The sequence below is a fragment of the Varanus komodoensis genome, unplaced genomic scaffold (assembly GCF_004798865.1).
Source record: "Varanus komodoensis strain SLA01 unplaced genomic scaffold, ASM479886v1 scaffold3, whole genome shotgun sequence".
In the NCBI taxonomy this organism is placed as follows: domain Eukaryota; kingdom Metazoa; phylum Chordata; class Lepidosauria; order Squamata; family Varanidae; genus Varanus; species Varanus komodoensis.
The window spans coordinates 20,559,424-20,585,570 of NW_025335761.1; the positions used below are offsets into that span (position 1 = coordinate 20,559,424).

General features: G+C 38.7%; 1 protein-coding gene across 1 annotated transcript; it reads right to left on the minus strand.

Annotated features, from left to right (window-relative positions):
- Positions 1-556: 556 nt before the first annotated feature.
- CHP1 (calcineurin like EF-hand protein 1) lies at positions 557-26,136 on the minus strand. Its single transcript, XM_044436809.1, has 7 exons — positions 25,928-26,136; positions 16,916-16,988; positions 9,198-9,278; positions 5,377-5,504; positions 4,252-4,313; positions 3,150-3,272; positions 557-2,155 (listed from the first exon to the last, which is right to left on the minus strand). Exons 1-7 carry the CDS (start codon positions 25,992-25,994, stop codon positions 2,102-2,104), a joined length of 588 nt encoding a protein of 195 aa, XP_044292744.1. The 5' UTR covers positions 25,995-26,136; the 3' UTR covers positions 557-2,101.
- Positions 26,137-26,147: the final 11 nt, after the last annotated feature.

A 26,147-nucleotide genomic window follows, 5' to 3' on the forward strand; every position in this document is an offset into this window, starting at 1 on the left:
ATATGCACCACGGGAATGTTTTTACCCTTGTAATATAGGTTCCCCTCTTAGGCGCCAGAATGCTCGCCTGTGCCCTGCCGCTGCTGAGGCAGGGAAAGAAAGGCCTTCCCGTTGCACTACCTCTTGAGACAGAAGGCCGGTGGCTCCTCCTGCGCTTCTGTTGATGGGGCAGTATAATTCTACTGACACTAAAGGATACGGAGGGCGAGGGGAAAGATCTTCCCGCAGATTTTTCTCTGTAAGCAATGCAAGGAAGAACACTTACCATTGTATGTAGATGCTTGTACGTGTTACAAGCTATAGCCCTAAATATTTAAGAGGGTAGCTCTGTCCAATAATACTTGAAATCAGCCATGAACACTTATTTTGTGCACCCTGATATTAAATGCTTTTGAAAGAAAACTTTTTACAGATACGAATACACAAAAAACCTGCAAAGCTAGAGTGAAAACAGACAAGACACTACCCAAGGGTAGTACCATCATCTCCTTAAATAGTGCTTCTGAAGTGCTCAACAAAATTCATATTAAATCTCCATTTGTGGCAGAAAGACAAGTAGGTTGAAGGATTTTATTCATGGACTGTTGAGGAATACAATAGATCTGACAAGGCACAACTGTGGATTACAGCTACAAAACCAAAGGAAGAAAAATTATTTGAAAATAAGCACATTTCAACCTATGAAATCTAACATCTGGTGTTACTATCAATTTCCTTTTCATTATAGAATTCCTGTGTTACAATGTGATCAAAATTCTAAAAAGTTTCAGATCACTCTTTAATCTTCCACAGGTGCTTCCAATTTAACCATTAGCATGAACAAGCAATAGATTTCCTTGAGGATATAAAATAGTGTGCAGCTCTGAAAGATTGTTGGATTGTGCAAGATTCAATTCAATTAGATTTTAAAAATGCACTCAATACTTTCATACATTGACATATGACAGTAGCAGGGGACAGAAGCATTTTAACACAGATTAGAAATATATTTAGTCAGCACTGCAAACTCAAGTTGCACAACCCCAAATGTTTGCCAAGGTGCTTTGGTATTTAATGCAATAATTTATTTATAAATATCAGCAAGGTGACTCTGGGAGTTCACATTCATTGGTTTCATTTTTTTACTATCATTAGTTGCATCAGAATTTATTTTACCAAGATTCAGATTTATGTATGGGTGCTTGGAAAAAAATAGATTTAATTATCACTTTAAGCTGCAAGTTGTACATGTGTTGGGCATTTTCTTAAGTATTCCTACATAATTTTAGGGGTACACAGTATTCGCCACTCTTCCTATCTTTGACAAACATGATAAAAACGAAACCAAATAGCCTAGCATGGCATAAGTATGAAAAAGATGTAGTGCAGCTGTGCAACAAAATTATTGCAAGCATTCATTGAAAAACATAATGGAAAGCACAAGCTGGATTTCAGTTCAGGTATGTCTACAAAAAACTACTAGTGGTACAGGATAGCAAGAAGTCATCAAACTTCTAGAATAGGAAATAGTTTACACTAAGTAAACCACACTGCAAGTTACACCCTTGGCAGATGGCTCACGTCCCTGTGGACAATATCATAATATTTGACACGCTGAAAAGCTATAATCCTTGAATTGGCCTTGAATTGTTACTTTAAGAAGTTTAGCAGTAATAGAGGCATCTACTGAAAGAAAGTCAAGGGAGGAAAAGACAGTTTCTGTTACCCTCTTAAGACAAACAAAATGGAGTATACAAGTACTATCCAATCAGATTTTTGTTGAACATGACTTCAGCCAGCTTTTCAATGGAATTTGCCCTCCTTTCTAAATCAGAGTTCATAAGATGGTAGAAGACTACAGTACATAGGAAAATCATTTATAATCAAAAAGCAATGCAAAGAAAACAGTGAAGTAAAGGCCATTTCAATGCTCCATTCCAAGCTGCACTGCAGCCACGTTCTTTTTGTTCTGATGCAGAAGGAATGTTCACGTTGATGGAACAAACTGGGAAGGGTTTGGAGATGTACCTCACATGCACCAGTAGCAATGCTCAGGAGAAAGGACAGTAAAACAAACTATATTCCTTAAATATTAGGATGACAAGGAATGGGCCTTGATTCATCAGTGAAGAAATCGAATGCTCATTTTCTGTTCTACATCCACTTTCTCCAAAACCTGTGGAAAAGAAGAATTATTAAACACAGGTTATACATTGTTAAAAACATTGAAATCACCAAGTACAGTGAGCATTCCCTGTATAAAATGTTTTCCTGATAACTGCCTAAATAAACACCTACAAAAAGAAATGTGGTGCACAAGAGGACTTATCCTATATAAAAATATAGCAGAATCACCATCTAGAACAAGACAAAGTCTGAATACTAAGGTTGATTTAGAATCCTGTAACAAATGTAACTCTTCATGATGGAACTAGGGTCGCTAGGCTGTTGCTCACTTAGGCAGAAACCAAGCTCAGACTAGTTTAGCATTATCAAGGTTTCTATACCATGTGTCATCAGACAATGCTCCGGAACAGTTACCAATATTGTTACAATAACTGAAAATGTCAAAATCCTTTTCCCTTAAAGGATGCAATACTATGGTCATAAGAATACTGGAGCCTCAGTTCTGATCTTAGAATCCCACTCCAAAGTTGGAGTTAGGAATCCAAATCTGGATTGCTCTCCCTGTGCGGCTACAGAAAGAACTATGCTGGCCACAGCACTGAGATTACTAGACCAACCCTACAGCTGGGGGCATTCTGGGATGTAGGGAAGAGAGAGAGTAAGGCTATATCTGGATATGATGCATCCTGGAAGCACCTCAGTTTATCTTCCTCATGATCAGGCATAAAAGACTGAGCAAGCAATACTGGCCACCTAACTCTTTTTCAGGGTGAGAGAAGCAGAGGTGACCTTTACCTCCACACTCCTTCCATCCTTGATAAGATGCCTGTAATCCTGAGTTCTGAGTGCTGCAGGCAGTCACACTGGATCACACTGCTCATGTGACACCTCTGCTTTTTTATAATTATACCTTGGAAATAGCAAAATAACAAATGGTACACAATAAATTATATTTGTGAGCTATCTATACACCTGTCTGAAAGCCTAGTATTGAAATCCTAGCCTTTGAACAATCTGATTTGTCACAAAAATTACTTCCTAACCTTAACAAATTCTGCAAAGGAGATTGCACTATCACCATCTTGATCAGCCTCCTGGATTGTTCTGTCAGCAATGCTGCCCAGCTGCTCATCAGAGATGTTTACACCAACCATCATCCGCAACACCTGCATATAGAAATCCAAGAGGAATGAAATATGTGTGTGTGGGGTGGTGTTAATCCAAGCAACAAGAAATACTCCATTAAGCTAAGTCTTCAGAAAGACAATTGTAAAATAACACCCTATTTTAAAAGTGACACAGGGGAAGCTTTTACTAAAATAACCCAGCTTCATTTGACACATCAACACCACATCATATTACAAAGATAAATCATTTAAAAATCAGACTTCACACCGCCTCTTATTTGAGAAATTATTCATGTGTAAAAAATGGGAAGTTCATGTTCAGCTACTTCTCCACTGTTTCACATTTCTAATTGCTTAAAGATGTTACCTCTTCCAAAGAGAAAATAAGCCCAATATTTCACAAAGTGTAACTATGAATATGACGGAAAACTTGCAAGAACAAACAATAGTTTAAATCATATGCAAGGGTCCTGATCTAAGAGCTGATTTAATTTAGAAATCTCATGCATAGTTTGTTTTCAATCTACTATAGTCTGGAACAATTTCAGGACTTATTTAAAATTTATACAGAAATGCTCAAATACACAGTATTATTTCATTGCATTTATATCCCACCCAGTGTGAGAAACTGGGGGAAGCTTACATAGCTTCATTTTGTTTTCACAACAGCAACGCTGTAAAGTAGGTTGGGCTGAGAAACTCTGACAGACCCAGTTACCCGGTAAGCTTCTTGGCTGTGTGGGGACTAGAACGGAGATCTCCAGGGTCCCCAAGTCCAACACTCTAACCACCACACCATACTGGCTCTCATTTGCTACATTTTTATTAATATATGTAACGTGTATTCAAAATGTAACTTACATCTTAATGTGTGTTACATGTGATATATTTAGTCCAAATTCAAATTCATCACATTATTGCACCCTTCATGAAGTGCAACAAAAGCCTTTGCCTTAAAGTCTAAAATAAAACAGCGATCTGAAAAAACATACACTTCATCTGTGCAAGCTGAACCCACCTGGAGCAGCTCATCTCGAGAAATCTTGTCATCTTTATCCAGGTCATACAGCCGAAAAGCGACTAGAGAAATAAAATTCAAGATTAGCTGCCTTTTCCCACATATAAAACCTGGAGGACCAAGAGCAACGTGTGGGGAGGGATCTTTCCTTTCAACTAATCTGGGGGATTTGGATAGGTGGGTGTGATAAAGACAACAATCTATGCATGTCTGCTCAGAAGTAAAGACAACTGAATTGTCTCAGAAGACTTTTGACAGCTACCATGGCAAAACTAGAACAGCAAAATTGATGGGCAAGGATGAATTGGGACAAGAGAAAAGGGGCATAAGGCTATGAAATGTTTTACAAGCAAGCAGGAGCAGCTTGTAATCAACCTGAAAGAGCAAAAAACCAGTGTAGCATTAAAAGAGGTGTTGGAGCAGCATACTGTATAGAGGAGAGAGGACAACACTAGACCTGAGATAAGATTATGCTTCTAGAGATACAACTACAAAATCAATGTCTGTGATCAAAGCATTTACAGGATAGTCAGAGTTACTTTATAAACCATCTTTAACTCCTTGTGGATCCAACGAGTGGTGAAAAGAATTGATATGAAATTCTTTCCGACTCCTAAGTTAATTGCTGTATTTTAACTTTTTTCTTTTAACTCTTAACCAGATAACTGAGTTTTCCTACTTTCCTGCCTAATTTCTTTCTTTCTTTGTGTAACATCTATGTACATTATACTCCCCTCAGTAGATTCTTTTAGGGCACTGGGAGAAAATATGTTAGAACCATTAGGAATGATACATATATAACCTGGCCATGCACATTTATATGTATCCTTGATATTAAACATTTCCTATAGTAAACAAGCATCATGAAATATGTTTCCCTTTTGATCCATGAAGTTCCAGTATTAAGGAACAAATGTTATGACATAAGTATGCATACTCAAATATGAAAAATAAGAGCTTTGCCAAATCATAAATTCAAGTTTCACATTTTTAGAACTCCTTCTATTCTTAGCTCTATAACTTTAAACTACATTTAAAGAGAATTATTCCAAGGTACAGGATTATCAGGTAGGGTACAAAGCAGTCCAATTTATCTGAACAGATGTACTATTAAAAATATCTTACAATGCAACTTGTTGCTTCTGCTATTAAGTGGCTCTGGACCATTCTGGTCTTTGCTTTTCTCATTATCTTCAATTGGTCGGAAGTGGGCCAAAGTCCTCATGAATCCACGGAAATTCACTTGGTCTTCTCTACAAAGGGATTAACACATGGTCTATCAGAAATATGGAGTCTCTAAACATGCTTCTAATAAGTAAGGCCAAACAAATGTACTGGTGTTTGTGGAACATTATGAACATTTTGCTGCCGTTTTCCAATAATTAGTCCACGCCCTGGTTTATTTTCAGGCTGTTACAGAATAGAATTATATCAGTGTTTAAGTGATCTGTTCTCTCAAAAAAGTAAACTATCAGCACATTAGATGTGATGAGGATTTTAGCACCCAGCTAGTACTTTGGTATTTGCTAAAATGCCAGGCTTGTGATGTGCAATAGAGTCTGAAGTATAATTTAATAAATGGGACAGAGCACTGCTGTCAGATTGCTTGGTACAGAGCATATAAAACCTAATGTTTTGCAGGACAGTATACTGTCACTTTATAATTTTAACCTTGACTTGACATAAGAATAGGCCTAAAGGTTTGTACCTCCAGCTGAGCAGTAAGAACACAATCTTGATATGAGGATATGTGCACCAGGTAACTTACTCAGATAAAAATCCAAAACTATGATTTTATCAAACAGCACCAAACTAAATGCCTTGCAATCAACTTAGGTGTAGTAACAGGAAACAGACATCTGTGCACCTAGGGTTTTACATGAAATTGGAGTTCTACACAGCAGCTTCACACTGTTAATCACTGGAATCACCGAGACATACTGACTCAACTAGATTTAGGTGGTAAGAAAGGCCATGCTGGATCAGACCATGGAACCATCTAGTCTAGCACTCTGCTCACAATGTCTAGCCAGTTGCCCATGGGAATCTCACAAGAAGGGTGTGCGTGCAAAAGCCCTCTCCCGGCTCAAGCTTCCTAGCGATGTGTGCATAAGTACACTGCCTCTGATACTGGAGTATCAGAATTTATCGCCATGAGGATTAGTAGTAACTGATAGCCCATCCTCCACAAATTTGTCTAATTCTCTTCTAAAGTCATGCAAACTGATGACTATCATTACATCTACACAGTTTGATTATGGGCCATGAGGTACTTCCCTTTATCTGTGCTGAAATCTTCAGAATACAGGTGCATGCTATGTCATCCTATTGAATCCACTGTCCAAAATACATTCTCCCCTCTTTTGTTTGTTTTGTCCAAGTTGGACAGAAGAACTTTTTTCCTTTAAACTATTTATAAAACACAAGCCTGTAGGCCAGTTGTCTTAGCTGGCCCATTAGCTTTTGCTCTTCCTCTGAATTCACTGTAAGCTCAAGAACCAAGAGTTTTTGACACAAAATTGTGTAAAATCCTTGCCTCCCCACCCCTGAGCACTGCTTCTGGCTACCTAAGTTCCTCACTCTAACTGAATTGGTGACCAACCTATAGTCTTTTTAAAGTTCCCTTTTGCTGTAATCTCAGGGATTTTCCTGCACCCTGGTTCTATCTTTAGGGAGAATCAAATGGTTTCCCAGGAAGGGCATCTCTGCTCTATTCTCTAGAGCAGTGGCTTTTAACCACCAGTCCATGGACCAGTGCCAGTCTACAGATTTCCTGCCAGTTTGGGGTGGGGAGCTGCTTCCCACAGACTGGAGCTGGCTGTGCCCCACCACCTCTTCCTCAAGAGATGGCTTGGTGGGAGCCAGCTGGGAGCCATGCTGTACAGATTTTGCTAGTTTGCTCTTTTGTTGGCATTTTTTGCTGCTCAGTTTCTGGTTGTTTTGAAGAATTTTCTTTTTTTTCTTTTTGGTATTGTGTACGGAAACCAATGCACAGAATACTGTATTATGTGTATGGTGCTTTTTGTTTCTGCCTCAACGGTCCCCAAGGTGGTTTTTCTGTTTTCACTGGCCCCGAGCTGTGGAAAGGTTGACGGGGACGGGGCGTTATGCTCACATGACTCCAGTCCTCCGTCAGCTTCACTGGCTTCCCATTGAAGCCCGGGCCCAATTCAAGGTGTTGATTATGACCTATAAAGCCCTAAACGGCTTGGGTCCTGGCTACCTGAACGAGCGTTTACGTCCGTATATGCCCGACCGCCCTTTGAGATTTGCGGGAGAGTCCCGTCTCCGGGAACCTTCCATGAAAGAAATTAGGAGAGTAAGTACTCGGAGGAGGGCTTTCTCTGTGGTGGCGCCCAACCTATGGAATTCACTCCCCAAAGAGGTCCGCCAGGCACCGTCGTTACTGGTTTTTTGGCGCCAGGTAAAGACCTTTTTATTTAAACATCATTTTAATTGTTAAAACATATGATCTGGCCAGGGCAACTTCTTCTTCCTTCTCTTTTCTCCTCCTATATTATTTACTTATTTTATACTGATAATTTTAATTTTATATTATGTTTGTAACTCAGTGTATTTTTTGTATTTAATGGTAATTTATTATGTTCTATTGTATTTCAGTGTGTTTTATTGTGTTGTAAGCCGCCCCGAGGCTTCGGCAAGGGGCGGCATAGAAATGTTATTATAATAATAATAAAAAAATCACTGCTCTAGAGGAACTTCACATGCAAATCACCCCTCTATTTACTTTCTTGTTGTATGAGTGTATATTCATTTTTTTTCTTTTTAACCTTGCTCTGGCTGTCCTATAGGAAGGCTCACAACCAGGCTCATTTTTTCCCAGTTCTCCCTTAGTTCATCTTCATGCACTTTGTGGTCAAGATAGGGTTGAGCTCCCTTGGCACGCAGTGTAAGCTAGACTCCTATCATCTCCAATTATAAAGAATAAAAATCTGGAAGAGAAGGTCATAAGTGGGTTGCAAACAGGACATTAAAAACTGGTGTAACTGCGCTTAGTAGATACCTACTCCGTCCTGCCCTCTTCTCTTGCTAAAAAGCTTGCAGGCAAGCCTTGGTGAGCCACCTACAGCCGGAGAAAATCTTCTACAAGCTCTTATCTTTATCTTTGTTCTTCCCCAAGCCTCCTTCTCTCCCTTTTTTCCCTCCCACTTACCATTAATACCCCAATTTACCAAGCCCCAACTCATGCAACTTCCTCAAACCCTGGTTTTATGCTTTATTTAACATGCTTAGGGCCTTATAACGAACTGATTGAATCCCAATTAGAATACATGTGTGTTGTTTTCTTTCCAACAGATCAATTCATCTTAATTGATCATTTAGATGTTTTAATTCCTGCTCATTAACAGAGCTTAATGTGAGCCGTCCAGAGACTCAGAGTGATTGGCCAGTTTAGAAATATCCCAAATAAATAAATAAAGCTTCTTTAATATATGATCATTTTATTTATTTATTTATTAAAACATTTTTATGCCGCCCCATTCGCCGAAGCCTGTGTGAGAGAATGTGCTGGTCGGGGGGGGGGGGGGAATCTGCCTAGGCACAATATACCTAGTATGAAAAGGTCCCTTAGTTATACATATGTATCTCTTCATGTGTGCATGGTGATACACAAGTACAAAGAAGACATTAAGCAGCAGTCAATCCAAGTTTAAAAAATGACTATATTTAATCAAGATTTCAGATTTAGTATTTGGATTCCTAAATGGAGGCCTCTGCTAGAAGAGGGTATTGAGTTTGTGTGGATAGTCTAGGAACTGAGGTACTACTCAAACCACCAATATTCTTGAAACATCACAAAACTTCCACAGCTGCTAATTATCAATATTGGATCTGAAGTCTCAGGAGCCTCATTTGGTATACAAATAGATCTGTCTTTAGTATTCCACATTAACCAACAAATCCTAATTCAGAAAATACATTACCCTTCTGGAAAAAAGGCATTGATAATCCGGTCTCCTAGTGGGTTGATGGCAAGTTCTGGAATGCGTTGGAAATCTTCACGGCTACAATTTAAAATAAATCTTTCTCAGTTCTTTAGCAGAAGTAGTAAAACTTTAGAATACCCATGTTAAGCTTTCATTTTTGTCTAACACAGCTGACGGCTATTATCGGTTCAGATATCATAGAAAAGCTCTGAATGATTTTCTTAAAAGATAAATCATGCTAAAGAGAAAGTCATGCCAAAGATCACAGCATTGCTCATAATCAAAACTTGTAGATCCAAAAAACACTGCAGCTCAGAGGAGGTATCTTTTTATCTGCATTGTTGCAACTGTGCAGTGTGTGACATATTGGTCCTTGCCTTTTATGATACAGAAGTTTTGTACTTAAGCTGGAATGTATATTAACAGGTAACACATCCCATGTCATATGCCACAAAGCATCATCATGGAAATTGTACATTCACAAATGTCTTTGTATTACTATATTATTTTTAAACTGGTATTTGTTTCATTTTAAAATTTTAAGTAAAACTTTAAATTTTAAAATTTCTACTCGATTCACATTTTATATAAAAGACTTAACTATATCAAATATACCATAGCTACAATCAAAACACATTTTTAAAAGCATTCTAAGCATCCTATTTTTGACAAATGATTGCAAGGTATTATGCACATTGGTGCAGGATTCTTGCAAGATGTTAAAGCTTCTGGGACAAATTTGTCACAAGTGTTTTATAGAATATTCTTTAATTCCAAATTTTATAGCTTTCCTAAAAGCCAAATTATCCCAGCTTTCATTCAAAAAAACAAATTTCTACCACAGCTGTAATTAAAGTAAATGTAAGCAGTTTCTGCCAAGGTGGTGGCTATAAATACAATTTCATATTGCTACCCTTCTACTACACTTATCCATTTCTTTCTTCTGCTCCCAATTGCCATTCTAACCTTCTGTTTCCATGCTCTAGTGAAATAAAAGAAAAACAGATTGCATGCCAAATCCAAGCTCTGCAGAAGGGCATTCTTGGTGGCTGTCCTCTAAAGGGCATGAAACTCCACCCAGACATTTCTCAAAGTCTAAGGCTCAATACTTTCCGGAAGAACATGCTGGCATTCAACAGCCAATGTCAAGCTGATATGCGATAACTGTTGAATTTTGTTGTGTGTCCTTTTGCTTTCTCCTTTAAATCTATGACCTGCTCTTCGGAATGCCTGAGGCAGAAATTGAACTGGAGTTTGGTGTATATGATGGCGCTCTAGATCACAACCTTTCTTAAAAATGGCTTTATACAGCTGCACATAACACTGTGGAAATTAGAATTTAGTATTGGTGGAACTAAGGTGTTCCCTATGTCAAGAGATTCTGCTTTAGATATGTGAGGTGGGTTAATGTGTGGAAATAAATCCTGAAAGCACTATTTGGAGGCTTATGCATTAAAATGCAAAACTATGGAACCAGGAACATGTTGTCCACAAAAACTCTGTGTTGGATAACTTATAGAAAAATGTAGCTAGGATGCGAGTCTTGATATTTGTCATCTGTGCCTTTATAGGTTTGCTACCTTTGAAATAAAACATTCTGATAATAAAGAACCTTCATAGTCAAGGAGCAAACCTCAGCTGTTTTTGCAAAAGCCAAACATGTTAGCCAATGCAAAGGTTATCTATTCACTTACGGCATAAAGCTTTGGAGAGAAAACAAATGGAAGTAGAGAAAAACAATCCTATTTGCAAATATTCAATTTCAAACATTTGATACAGGAAGTCAGCCTCTAAATTATATGCATTATGGCTAAACTTAAGGTTAAAAATTAACCACATGTAACTTTGCCTTTAAGATCTATTTCTGGAACTATCATTAGCCTTTAAATATATCACTAAGCTCATGAATGGACACAATTTGCCAGGAACATTACCTGGAAATTCTGCACTGATCGTAAAAATAAATGAGTACTGAAAAGTAAGCCCTGGTTTGCTATGCATATTCAAGCCTGTTTCACCTGGCTTAGGCTGGAACTTACAAGAAATATTTACTTCTCTTTGGTTCACATACCATAACAACACTATTCAATTGGATCGACCGAGGAATTAATGACGATTTGAAGCATGCCTGCATACCTTAAATTAATGTATTCTGAGTGATAATGAATGCATCTTAAACTCAACAAAACACAATGACAAATTATGCACTTTGTACATTCAGTAGCATATTTATGCACAGAGGGATGGATAAGTCTTCAGCAACATCCATCTTCTGCAATGTCTGTGTAAAGGAAATGTATTATTGTCTGTGCTGGTGGTGTATTTTTATTTCAGTCTGACACCCATGGTGTCTTACAGGTGGTTAAGAGTGTGGGACTGGGGTTCCAGGAGCTCCATCTCCTGGTCCCCACTCAGACATGGAGCTCACAGTGTGACTTTGGGGCAGTCACAGGAGGAAGAAATCACATAAGCCACCTTGAGTTGTTAGGAAAGAAGGCAGAATAAATAAGCAAATAAAAATAAAACATGATCTCCATACTTTTCTCATACATACATGTTGTATCCTCTTATTATGACCAGATTTGATTTTAAAAAGAAACACTGAGTATGCAGTTACACCCATGTACCTTTACACAAATCATATCAGATGCAAAATGAAAGGCAAGGGAGAGAAGATGAAAGAGAAGAGCTGGGACCACATTACATCAGTATTGTAGATACTGACAAACATTTTACCTGACTTCCCCCACCTAAACAAAATTGATTTGATATCCCAGAGTGAACACTATTGCATAGACATATTTAAACTTGCTTTTAAAAAGAAAAAGACAATACATTTTCATGGAGGCTGATAGCAATGCTAATTAGGGATTATAACAGCAAATTGGACCAGATGATTGGACCAGATGCACCAGCCAGAGTAATATTTTCTGTGACAAAATGTGCATATCCATGCTGGTGCAGACATACCCCTAATGCCAATGTAAATAATAACTGTTGTAAGATACAAGGAAAAACAGATGTATACTACCAGTTGCTGATAATACAGAAAGGATTGGTGGATAGACCACCAAGAAGGTAAACATAGTTTTGCAATGAATAAATATAGGCTGTTCCATGAACAACAGCAATGAAGGATCAGTTATGTAGACTGACAGTTTTTTCTCATTTACTAAGCCCATTACAAGCTACAGGCAAGGGCTGGTCTCACGTCTCTCTCTCTCTCTCTCTACTCTCAGCAACTACCATGTCACCCCTAGAAAAAAAGAAGGTACGAGAGAAGTATCTGCCCTATTAGTATGTTTGGTCCTCTATTTGCAGAAAGAAACTAATGGAACCAATTCTATTATTGAAATCTTCGTAAAATTGCACTACAGGTAGTACCTTACACAGATTAAAGTAGCCCTGTCATGGCAGTACTTTGTACTTCTGGGGAAGGTGCAAGGGCCTAACTATACTCACATATAACAAACTTAACTTCTGAAATTCCAATTTGCAAGATTAGTATCAAAATAATGGCAATTGCAAATCAAACTATTACTTTACATCTGGGCCTAGGCTAAGTATTTTCAAAGATTCCAATAAAGATTTCCTCCATAAAGCCTTAATTGCTTTCTTAGTGGTGGCAAACAAAGCAATGAAAAGGCACTGGAACTGTATTGATTCTCAACTCTTGAAAGTCTGTACTGGCAGAAAAACAAAGCCAGCCTTAAGCACTTTCAGCAAAACCTGATAACATTATTCTTTTTGCAAGTAACAGTGATTGTGGGAAGCAAGCCCCACCTACTCACAGTGGAATGTGGAACAACTTGTTTGAATAAAAGCTATTTGGATAAAAGTTATTAACCCTGCACAGCTAAGGGCACTACTATTTATGAAACTTCACTTAATTCAAATAATCATATGTTCTGCATACAGCAATCACATACTTAGTTTATGTTATCTGTTTGTGTACATGAATAAAGTGGTTTTTTATCCACAGGGCACACCAGTACTAAGTTTTGATATTCTATAAATCTTAACTAAATTGATTGTGTTTATGTTTTCTTAAAAACTTTCAGGCTATCTCTACATTTTATATAAAATACTTAAAACATTACCACATTGTCATCCTTTTGAGTCTTAATGTTATGACAATATTTGAAGCGCTTATTTGCAACCAAAAATAGGTGTTTCCTCACATTTATTTTTGGAGGTGGTAAAATTACTCCAGAAATTAACCAAAGCTCACATTCACTGCTATTCACGGAAATAACTTATTAAAAATAACAACTTTACCCATCTCAGCTGTGACCATGAGGAGGTACCTAAAAGCAATGGGCTTCATCCAATGCTACCCAGTGGGATGGGACTGTTCCTTCTGCACCACCTCTGTGTGCCCCCATTCCTGCAGCAGGTTGCTGCGGGGCCTGTAAATCTGTCTTTCCACAGTCCCATTCTGCTGGCAGACAAATAATGTGGGATACAACCTTGGGACTTCAATACAAATTAAGACATTTAAGGCACAAGAACATTTGTGCATATTCTCCAGTAAAAATAGTTTATCATAAAGAAAAACCAGACATTATTTCATGTTACTACACATTAAACTTGAAGCTTTACAATTTCATCAGATACTCATTGAGCCAGTTCACATGTAAATACTCTACATCCAATTTAATATTATGCATATAAGCCACAGCAAACCTCTGATTCACGTGCTTCCCTTGCCCCTCATAGCTGTGAGAACAGGAGCTTCTTGTTCTGTTCACAATTAAGCTAGAGATGTGAAAACCAGAGAGGCGAAGGCTCAGAAAAGGTATGTTTTCCTTCAGACTTTTTTGTTTTCCACCTCACACTGCAAAATGGATCATGCAATATTTTCTTTCAGAATACTGAATAATATGTTTTAAACAAAGTGTTTTATTTCTGCAAATATTTTCTAAGAACTATGTAACAAATGTTTATGTAACATTATGAACACTATCAGATCATTGCAGTTCTTCTGTCTGAAGGAAAAGCCATTCCTAAATTGCAAAATGAGATTACAACTCAGAAATGCAGGAGCAAGATTTATTTCTGCCTTTCATGGCCACCACTGTTGTCACAAAAGAAAAATTTCATTTGCTGCTTTATTTGTGGGCTTGCTCTTGTCACTCTAGTTCATTAATCTGTTTCTGTCCTTTTGACTGGCCCTCAAAAGACTGAAAGAAAGTACAGAGTCACAAAGATGCAGCTGAAAGTATACTTATCTTAAAGGTAAATATTTAAATTTATCTGAATTTAGAAAGCTGAAAATTCAGAGGCGTTTTCACAATGCGAATTCTGCAGCAAAAGATTTGCAAATTCTGTCAAATGAAATATGCATTTCCAAATACTACTAAAATGACAAAACATATTTCTGTATTGCTGCTTCTACAATAGCATCATCACAAAGAGTTTCCCTATCGGCAACAGCATATTCAATGCTAACAACTGCATCCACAAAATATTCCATAGCTGCATTTGTAGACAAGACCAAGACCAAGACGATCAGAAGAAGATTGACCAAGCTCCTGCAAAACCAGTGCATTCTTCTGAAACCTCAGTGCTACTAACTGAAACAGCACATCAGCAGGAAGCTTTTAAATGACTAAGACCACCATACAGATTGCCCAGAAGACATTCTTTCAGCAAGCATCTTCTAGGGTCAGAATATAAATGGGCAAGTTACCCAGCTTAACTTTAAAGTTTGATATACATACATTTATTTTTTTTACTGAACTGCAAGCAATTTATATGTTTTTAATATACTAAGACTTTCTAGACTTTCCTCTCTTCCAATTTCAGAAGCATATCAACTTGCACCTACAGTTTCGTTCTTTTACAATGAACGGAAGAATAATTAATTTAGAAACATGAGCCATATATTTTGTAGAATTAAAGAAAATATTCATCAATATGCTGGTGCAAATGTCATACATACAAACATACTGAATTTCTTTTTCAAAAGCATTTTGTATTGACATTGATATCCTACACTTCCTAAAGTGAATTTAAACAGAGAGAAGAGCCTACACCCAAAGCACTTCTGGAATGCCCACGGTGAACCAAGAACAAGAATACACAATTGGTATTTTAGCCTTTCAGCAACTGTGAGAGGTCTAGTAACCTCAGAAATACTGGTTTGCCCAGGAAGTTTTGCAACAAAGCAGAGCTTTGACTCTTGACTTCTCTCGCTAATCTCAATGTTAGCTCCACACTGGCAATTTGGCATCTCTATACTGAATACAATCTTTTCTTCATGAACTTCTCTTGCAAGCCAGTGTTGTATGGTGGTTAGTTTGGTGGACTGAGGATCAGGGAGAGTTGGGATCTAGTCCTCATTTGACCATAGAGCACAATGGGCGACTTTGGGCCAGTTACAGATCCTAAGCTTAACCACCTCACAGGATATTTGTGAGGATAAAATGGAGCTATGTAAGCTGTGTTGGGTTCCTCACAAAAGGAAAACAAGCGGAATATAAATGTAACAGTAACAGCAGCAGCAGCAGCAAGGACTCAAAATATAGGGAAGATAACTACTCAGTGGTTAACTATACGCATTAAACTTCCAGAAGGGTAGCCATAATAAAATTTGTGGAAAAACTAGTAACCATAAAGCAAAGCACCATAAAGGTTAACAGATTAGGAAACAATAAAATAGACTCTTATCTAAAATGCTTAGGCCATAGTTGGTCTGTTAGTATGTATTAAAGCACAGATGAGTTTACACACTCAAGATACTTTGGAATGCTGACTAAGGGCTGATAATCAAGGGTGGGGTGGAGAGAAGTGTTCAGGAGAGATGTGGAACAGGAAAGAGAGGGTAAGGAAGGCACAACTACTGCTATGTGGAGTCGTATGTACCATGTAGTTTATCCATCACATTAACCATTCTTTTGTGAAAATTGGTGCTAAACCTTGAAGCTATTCTAAATTCTAATATACTGTGAATTCTATCCAATACAGTGGTACCTTGACTCACGAACTTAATCAGTTCCAGTACTCTGGTCGTGACTCAAACTGGTCATGAGTCAAGTCAAAATTCCCCATAAGGGTCAATGTAAATAAGATTAATCTGTTCCGTAACTAGTTTTTTTTAAATCAGAAAAATGTGAAGCAAACTGACAAAGAACAACAAAGATCCTGGGCCATCTCCCCCCACCCCACCAAGCACGAGGGCGGCTATCTCCCCACTCCCCTGCAGCATGCCTGCGATCGCGCCTGCGTGGGTGTGGGGGGGAGAGACAGGCGTGATCGCAGGCATGCTGGGGGGCAGATGGCCAAGATCGCGGTTGTGCTCCTGCAGAAAAGCTGGGCAAGATCTCGGCCATCTGCCCCCTGCCTCCAGCATGATCGTGACCATCTCCCTACTTGGGGGTGGGGTGGGGGGAGAGACGACTGCGATCACGGTTGCCATCCAATGCACAGTTCACAACATGAGTCAAAATTTTTATGAAATTTTTCTTTGCAACCCAATTTGGTCATGAACTGAGGCATTCGTGAGCCAAGATACCACTTGCAAAAGAGGAATTCCCCGAGTTGTCTTTTCATTATCCTCATGAACACCTTTTTCTGAAGGTTTGAGAATTCTCAGGAGCAGCCTAGGATGTGAGGCAGAGACAGCCCTGGACAGAAAATTCAAGAAAAATTGGGGAGAGCCAGTTTACATGAACTGGAGAAGTCAACACAATAGTTGTATTCTGAGTACCTACCTAAGAGTGCCATTTTCTCCTTTGTCCAGGCTGGTAAATCGGCTGTACAGACGAGTGATCTGACTGTGAGAAACTGAAAAAAAAAAAAAAAAAGATTAGGCTGAAATTGGGCAACAACATCGATGACAATTAATCCACATCACAGAATAGAGAGTTATCTAATTACAATTCAGGGATCAGAGCTTAGAAGACTCTTACATACCCTACTGGAAATACCTTCCACTATCTCTGTACTTCCATTAACCATATATTTGGTTAATGTGATACAAATTACCGCAAACAGGTATGGCAATCTACTGTTGAAGTAATGTCCATTTAGCCAATATTTATGTATTTTTTCAAACGTTCTAACTTCCAGTATTGCTTAGAAAGCCATGATTTCATAAGCTTATTGCTCACTCTTATCACTTAAGGTGGTATTTATCCATGTTTCATTCTTTCTAGGAAAATCTGAGTATGTTCCCGTCATTGTTTTGCTGCAATATTCACCTGAATTCTTGTTAGTGGTGAAGGAGTCCAGCTAGTTACCGTATTTTTTGCTCTATAAGATGCACTTTTTCCCCCTCAAAAGGGGAAATGTATGTGCATCTTATAGAGCGAATATGTGCGTGCAGTAAGTCTGTCAGATGTGCAGCCCATGTGGAAGTGATGGGGAATGTGCCTGTGATTATGTGCCCATTTGATTCAGGATATTTTTTTTTCTTGTTTTCCTCCTCTAAAAACTAGGTGCATCTTATGGTCAGGCGCGTCTTATAGAGCGAAAAATACGGTGCTTCCCTTCCTCACAAATGTATCTACTGTCATAAAAGGAAAAGCTGTAGTGCTTTCTTCAAGGCAGCTTGTAAAGGACTACTGTCTGTCAAGTAATTTATAAATTGCCTGCCTGTATGTATGTATGTATGTATGTATGTATGTATGTATTTATTTAGAGGACTTCTATGCCGCCCCATTCGCCGAAGCCTCGGGGTGGCTCACAATCATAAATAAATTACATAATATAAAACAATATAATTTAGCAGTATAACAGTAAAATTTAAGTGGCCCTGGCCAAAGAATAAAATAAACAAACAAACAAACAATTAGGAATAAGCAGTGACGTGGCCCAGTTTGTTGACAACACAGAATTATTTAGGGTGGTTAAAATATAAAAGAATTGTGATGATCTCTAAAAAGATTTCTCCAAACTGGGACAATGGGCATGAAAACAACCAATGCAATTCAATGTAGCAAGCCATAAAGGGATGCACACTGGGGCAAAAACTCCCAACTTCAAGTATACACTGATGGGATCTGAGCTACTAGTTACCACAAGAAAGAGATCTTGCGGTTGTGGTGGGCAGCTTGATGAATGACAGCCCAGTGTGCACTGCAGAGAACAAGGCAAACTCTACTTCAGGCATATTTGGGAAAAAGCATTCAAAACAAAATTGCCAATATCATGCTGCCCTTACACATATTTATGATGCAACCACACTTGGAATAGTGTGTACAGTTCTGTACAGTGTGTACAGTTCTGGTCAACATATAAAAAGGAATATTGCAGAATTAGAAAAAATGGTATAAGGGGCAACTAAAATGCTGTCAGGCTGCAGCAAGTACATTCAGGATTATTTTGCTTAGAAAAAGGCAAGTAAGGACAGGACGTGAAAGAGCTGTACAGGATTATGCATGGTGTGGAAAGCAGAGGGGGAAACATTTTTTCCCCTCTCAGAATACTAGAACCCAGGGACCTCCTATGAAGTTGTGATTTGGGAGATCCAGAATAGATAAAAGTCCTTCTTCACACAGCATATGGTTAGACTACAGAAGTCACTTCCCACAAGAGCCACTGACTACCAATTCTGAGGGCTTTAAAAGGGGTTAGATAAATTAATGGAGAAGAAAAGTATCAAGGCTATTAATTCTGAATGGTTCTATGCTATTATCATAGGCACTATGCCTACATATGCCAGTTGCTGAGGGATATGGGCAGGAAGTTATCGTACACAGGTCCTGCTTGTGGGTTTCCTGTGACAGCTAGCTGACAACTGCATAAACAGAGTACTAGACTATGGACCCTGCTCCAATGTGGCTCTTCATAGATTCTTATGATAGAATCAGAAGTTGCAAACATAATGGCTTGCTCAGACAGTTCTTTCAAGTCAGAGTGAATATTATTTGCTATTACCAAGATAAATGAAATAGGAGCATATAAAAAGAGTATTTAGATGACTCTAATTTGTTACCGATACCCTGGCTGCTGTTGCTAAATGCCCCATAACATTCCTCCTTTGTAAAGGCTGAACAATGGCATTGAAATATTCAGGTTTTTAATGTTGTCAGCATCTTAAGTTGAACAACTCAATATCTCAGGGTCAAACAAGTATGTTGATGGCATGCACAATTGTTTATTCACATGTCAACCTCAATCATGTATATATAGTCATTGGGTTCTTATTTTAAAGATAAGGGGCACAAAGTGAGTAAGTCATGGCTTCCCATCTCACCTCCCCATCTCTTCAGCCACTTCTTTCAGCCAGGATTACTGGGGCAACTGACCATGTGGTACTCTGTTGCCAGAGTGAGCAGATGTCCATGAGTAACCATAAGCAGGTCACAAGTATAATAGTACCATTCTGGTACTTGTTCCCCAACAATGGTATCCATACTACTTTTGCTACTGGAGGTAATATATGTAGAAACAAACTTGATACTTTATGTGATGTGAAGAAGTATTCCCTTTATCTTGTCGTCCTGAAACTCCCAGCCTACATCTAGTGTTGTACGAAGAAAAACTTTTCCAACCCACTTTCTCCATACCATACATAATTAAATACCTTTATATACCTTTACTTGCTCCTTTTCTAACCTAAAGCCCCACACATGGTAAACTTTCCTCATACTTCCTATGATTTATGCAGTATTTCAAGCATGGTTGCACAATAGATTCGTATCAAGATACACTGGCAGGTTCAGTATAGAATCCTTTCCTAATGGTTTCCAGCCCAAAATTTGCTGTTTGCACAACCATTGTCCCCTTACTTAATGCTTTCATGGAGGCATCTACTACCAGCATTATATGCAGTGAATCGTGCTTCTTTCAACTTTGGCCAATCTAGTTTTCTTTCAGCACAAAGCCCTTTAAATCTCTCAGCTGCCAAATATTAAAACAATTCCAAATTATTTTAAGGTACTCTAAACTGAGAAAAAAGTCTTGTTAGTTCCAAGGAAAACAAGACAATTTGTTTTTAGGATCAGCACTAGTTCAGCACGATCACAATAAATGCTCATATATTTATTTGATCTATGGTGCTAGCACTGGGAGATCAAACAAGTAGCCCTGATGCCAGGTCCACATGTGAAGAAAAGGTTATTTTCCCCTACCCTCCATCAGGGACAAGCAGACCGGCCTTTCTGATACACATGGTCACTAGCCATGGATCTCTTACTTAAATACATGTTAGTTTAATTTCTATTATTCCCCAGTCACACTGAGTTTTAAAACAAAGCTGTGAAACAGTCTTTATTCATGGGGAAATCAAATTCAAGAACCTACAATCACAAGATTTGGCTCGCCTTGATCTATTAATATTAACCAAGAAAATCATCCAAGCAAATCTTATAAAGTGCAAATATTTTAGACTGAAAATAAAACTTCTTAGCTGAAGATTGATTGCTGAAGCATTTAATCTGGGACTTTGTGATATATGTTCTTGTTTAAGAAACAGTTAATTTACATTTCACAGCCAAAGAACTACTTTCCAAAGAACAAGCTGAATTTTTTTTAAAAAGTACATATGTTATCATTGTTCTGTCAGGGACTCCCAGAAGAGCAGCCACAAAAATGTACACTCGGATCCACAGGAAGTCACCTTCACCTTGAACCTCAGCTATTTTATCGGTTTGAACAATCCAAGTAAACCCCTCTTCAGAGTACAAACCTACCACAGTGTTGCCTGGTAGAGGTACGCCACCAGCTACCAAATTCCAGAACATTTACAAAGTGTTTTATAGGTTCTGAGTCACATACACAGGGAGCAGGGTTGATGATGAGCAAATAATGGGTACAAAATGTATTCATAGTTAAAACAATGTGAGAAAACTGCAGAGATGACATAACAGAATAGTACAGCAAATATTAGTGATTACAGGATGGTAACATGACAATCAGAAAGGCACATGGATTATTACAGGTCTTGGTGTGACTCTAAACATCTAGGCAAGTCTGATTACAAGACAAGAAAAACCAGTCAGAGCAGCTTCTGCTAGCAGAAGGTTTCCACTAGCTTTCCTTGGGAGCCACATTCCACAGAGGACTAACTTTGCAACTAAATGTAGCACTCAGGTAAGTGGAGAGTTTCAGTCTCTTAAAGGAACAGATGACTAATAATGCTTCAGGGAACCAAAAAAAAAAAAAAAAAAGGATCCTGGATTGGAATTTTGTTTCTTCCTGGACAAGAAGAGCAGGGACACTGCAGGTTTGTTTTTATATCACAAAGGCAAATATAAAAAAACTTTCTCTATAAAGATTTATTTGGATTTCTCCAACAGTTCCTAGACAAGCCATACATAAGTTTTAGTTAATTTCATTTGATTTGCAAGACCCAAACTATTTTCACTCTGACTTTATTGTCACTTATTAACTGCAAGTAGATTCACTGAGGGGCGCCTTAGGCACCATGGTATGCAAGTCACATTGCACTTAAAATTACAACAACTTCCAGTTTCTGGCATATAGCTGGGCTTGCAAAAACATTAGATAATTGGGGCAATATGGTTCTATTCACCTTACATGTCTGTACAGGTACATGAAAATGTTTCACACCAAGATACATGTCTGTTGCACCTAATGATTTCCTGAGTGCCAGTATTACTCAACTAGCACTTCACATATACTTTGAATAAAGTTGTAAACAGGAGTGCATTGTGAGTCTGAGATGTCTGCAGTGTTTGGAGGGCACTAGAAAGAGAACACTACCATGATTAGCATTATATACTTCTACCATACCTCTGCTTACTCCCCATCTTTCTAAATTAAATAGACCCAAATAATGCCATACTTCCTCAGGGAGAAAAAAAGCAACTGAAATGATCAAGTGGTTGGTACAACTCTCCCTACCTCCCGGTCTACAGTATCCTCCTTAAGGTGCATCAACCAGAATGTTACACATTTTCTAAATGGTATCACACCACAGTTTTGTATAAAGGCATTATAGTACTGGCAGCTTTATTTTTTCAGTCCCCTTTCTAATGATTCTTAACATGGAATTGTTGTGCTTCATTGCAGCTACACAGGTGGTCAATATTTTTACTGAGCTATCCACCCTGACCCAGCAGCTCTCTCTTGGTCAGTCACCACCAACTAAGTGTATACATGAAGTCAGAATTTGTTGTTTTAACATACAATAGTTTACCCTTACTTGCATTAAGCTACACTTGTCATGTTGTTGCCCATTCCTTCAGTTTTCAGAAACCTTTACAGAGTTCTTCACATTCCTTTTGTTTTTACTACCATGAATAATGTGTTGCCATTTGCAATCTTGACCATCTTCCTGTTCCCCCTTAGCCCAGATCGATAGCGAAGTTAAAAACACTAGTCACAGCACAAATCTTTGCAGAGCCCCACTACCTACATTCCTTAATAGTGAGAGTTGTCCATTTATTCTTCCTCTATCCTTCCTGATCTTTATTTAGTTACCAGTACTTAATTTTCCTATTCCATGATTGCTAAATTTACTCAGGAAACTTTGGCAAGGACCTTTGTCAAATAGCTTTTTGCAGGTCAAGGTACATGATGTCCCAATACTGTTATCAGTCAGCCTCCTATCTGCACTGACATACTATCCCTATGGTAACTACAGTAGCTGCTTCCATGCAAAGTAATTCCAGGAAACCATTGTATATTTTTAGCTTCTTTCACATAGTTAAGCGACTGGTAAAAGGAGAAGGCAATCATGCAAGAACCCCATAATCCAAATAGTACCACCTGCATCATCACATTGCTAGTCCCAGTAATGGTATGTCCTGTCTGAATTATTGTTATCTCAAGATTTCCTATTGTACAGGCAAAGCAGCCCCATAGTACACACAAGAAATTCAGTACCTGCAGATGAACTATCATCATCCATGGCTATGTTAGTGCCACTATTGGGGACAATTAAGGAACACATGGACAGGTGCTACAGCATTCATGTTCCCTCATCTGGATTAGATATGCTTCTCTAACAAGAACTGGGGCAGAACAATAATCTGTTGGAATCTGTATTAACCTCTTATAGTTTAAGATCACAATTGTTTCCTACTGTAGTGTTACCTAGTGAATACCACTCTTTTCGAAGATCCACATTAGGGTTCCAACTCTGCCCTAAATTCTTCATGAGGCCTTAGGCAAGTTGCCATATGCCTCTGTTCTCCAGTTGTATAACAGAAATCACAAATATTTCATTAGCTTGTTTAAGTTGTAGGCTGCAACATTTTAAAATGCATAAAAAACAGAACAGAAAAGTCTCCCAGTGTTATTCGTTTAACTAAGTATGGAGGTATCAAAAACTGACTACACTCCTTAGTTAACTTGTCTTTTAATGCTCCAATGCGTGTCAAGGAGGCATTTTGTTATTTGTAAATAATGTGCCATCAATGTGTCAAGGATTTTACAGAATACAGGACAGGTTCCTGTCCGAATAAATTACTAATCTAAAACTCCACCCCAAGAAAGAGAGAGCAAAGGTGGGCAGAATTAAATAAGGAAACATGTAAGTACTGCGCTATCCACTATTTAGGAAATGGGTCAAGACATATTTAAGACATTAATGGAGCTCCATCAACCTGCCCTGATCCAAAACAAACATTTCCAGAGTACAAAACCAATATGCAAGTGGTGGTTCCCACATGTACAATGGAGTTGACAGGAATACCCTCTTCTATAAACCACCATTATTTGTTTTTCCCCAGAAAGGGAATACAGAAACGTCTTAAAAAGATAAATGCAGACATTCTTTTAAAACACACTTCTGCTGCAGATAAGCACCATTAAATTCTGTGGACTTACTTTTGAGCAGGCATCCTTAGATTGCTCCATTACACTTGGTTACTGCCTTACCATCAATATGGTATGCTACATAAGGCAGGGTCCCCAACCTTTTTGGACCTGTAAGCACATTTGTGAATTTGAAACTTCTGTGGAACACCTACAAAACAGACTGCCACTTTGGCATCTACCTGCCTTCATCTCCATTTTATTCGGCAAAAACTTGTGTTATATCTATCTCTCTCTAATAAGCAATTATTTAATTCTGCTAATTGCTAGTAGTGCAATACTACTGCTCCTTTAAAACTTATGTTTTTGCAATGTCCTATGGTTGCTTTTTTTTTTTTTTTGGAAAGGAGCTTATTACACATACAAATTTTATACTGAAACAGTTTATGATTCACTGGTATACATGATCTTTTAAATTATTTGTCTGATTTATAGAAATTAACAAATGGAATGGGAAATCTTTCCATACTTTTAACAGTTACAAGATTCATACTGCATAACTGGAAAGATAAACACTCATCTCCCATAACCCAATGGATGAAGAGCCTTACAATGTTTTCAATATACAAACAGGTGGTATACAGAAGCCAACTTCAGATACTTTTCGGATATTTGGTCTGCCTTTGTTAAAACCTATGGATACTTGCTAGAAAATTTAGGACATTTCATACAAACCCATATATTAAAAATGATTTTTAAATGTTCAGATAACCACAGGCTCCATGTTGGACACCTCTGATCTAAGGAGAAGCACTTAAATCTTCAAAAGCAGGTTTTGTGGGGAGACACCTCCTAATCCAGTGAACTATTTTTTGTTTCAGAATGTAACAAATACCTTTGATACAGGTTGAAACATTACCAGACAATAAGGCTTACTTTGAGGCAGAAGCTGTTCTCAAAGCTTACCTCTGGAACAAAAGTACTACTAAGAGAATGCATATGCTGAACTCTTTTCCTTCTCTACTGTATTACCAGAACCAGCAATCAGATAAATAAATGAGGTTCTGGAAAAAGCCAACTATTCTTGCAACAATACTTATGGGATATCAAGCGGTACAAAAATTCCATTAAGGTTGGTTAAAATAATCAAATTATTGGTAACCCACTCCTTGCCATGTTAAGTGTCTTTACCCAAAATGGCACATACACATCGATCTCACAAAATATTTGATTATGAAACTTCAACAAAAAGGTCTTCTATACCTGTCAGACATTAGGGAACCCACATCTGCATGACCTTCAATGCCAGTAACTTTTAAATAACCAAATGATCATTCCATATAAAATAAAAAAATCCACATGACTTTACTCCCAAATCAGAAAAGTCTTCTACATGTAATTGTGACAAGCTGATCAAATCAGTAACTAGTGTACCGACACGTGCTCTATACCATCATTTAAAACACAATGAAGAATCTGGTACTAAGGCACCTGGAGGGAGAAAAAGTGTGTCCGCTGAACAGAAGGAGGCCCGCCCTTGAGCTGTGTGTGGGAACATGACCTCCGGAATCACGCGGCAGATGCAGCCTGTACCTTTAAGAGCTGCTAGCAAGAGAAATTTCGGCAGGTGCCACCTCAGACTAGGTCTTGCGACAGGCTATGTGGTTCCTACAAAAGTTTAGTTTCAGGAACCCAGACTAAAGCTGCATCGGGTTCTTCTGGGCAGGACTCCACAGGCGCCTCAAGCAACCTTTGACGGCAGGAAGGGCCAAAAAGGCATGGCAAGGGGAGCCATGGGTGACCTGCTGGTCCCTCACCAGTCAAGGCGACGAGGAGGCCACTATCGAGGCTTCACGCTACGTCCGTGAAAAACACAGGTGACGAAGCGCGTCGCTTTTGGCTCTCACAGCCTTTGGCTGGAAAGGATGAAGAGGCAGAAAGGCTCGCCCATTCCATCGGTGATCACAATTTCAACCCCGACGAAGAGGAAGCTGGTTCGGCCCGCAACCCAAGGCCCCGCCGCCCCACCATGACGCCCAGCTTTTGTCGGTACTCACAGCCCGTCTCTTTCTTGATCTCGTCGATCTCCTCGTCTCTAAGCAGCGTGGACGCCCGGGAACCCATGGCTGCCGCCTCGCCCAACACCAACGGAGCACCAGCGACAGTCCACTTGGCCCGGAGGCGGCGGGTCCTCCGTCGGCAAAGAGGAAGGCCAGCCAATCAGCAAGGGCGTCACGCTAACATCCGAGATTGCAAGTGACGGAGCCCGCGACAGCC

What these genes read in the sequence shown, in the direction of transcription:
- CHP1 (XM_044436809.1), bottom strand. Translation starts at nt 25,994, where the DNA reads ATGGGTTCCCGGGCGTCCACGCTGCTTAGAGACGAGGAGATCGACGAG. An exon ending in GGAGAAAATGGCACTCTTAG is followed by an intron (nt 9,279 to 16,915) that starts GTAGGTACTCAG and finishes TTTAAATTGTAG; the next exon opens with CCGTGAAGATTTCCAACGCA. An exon ending in CAGAAGCAACAAGTTGCATT is followed by an intron (nt 4,314 to 5,376) that starts GTAAGATATTTT and finishes TTATTTCTCTAG; the next exon opens with TCGCTTTTCGGCTGTATGAC.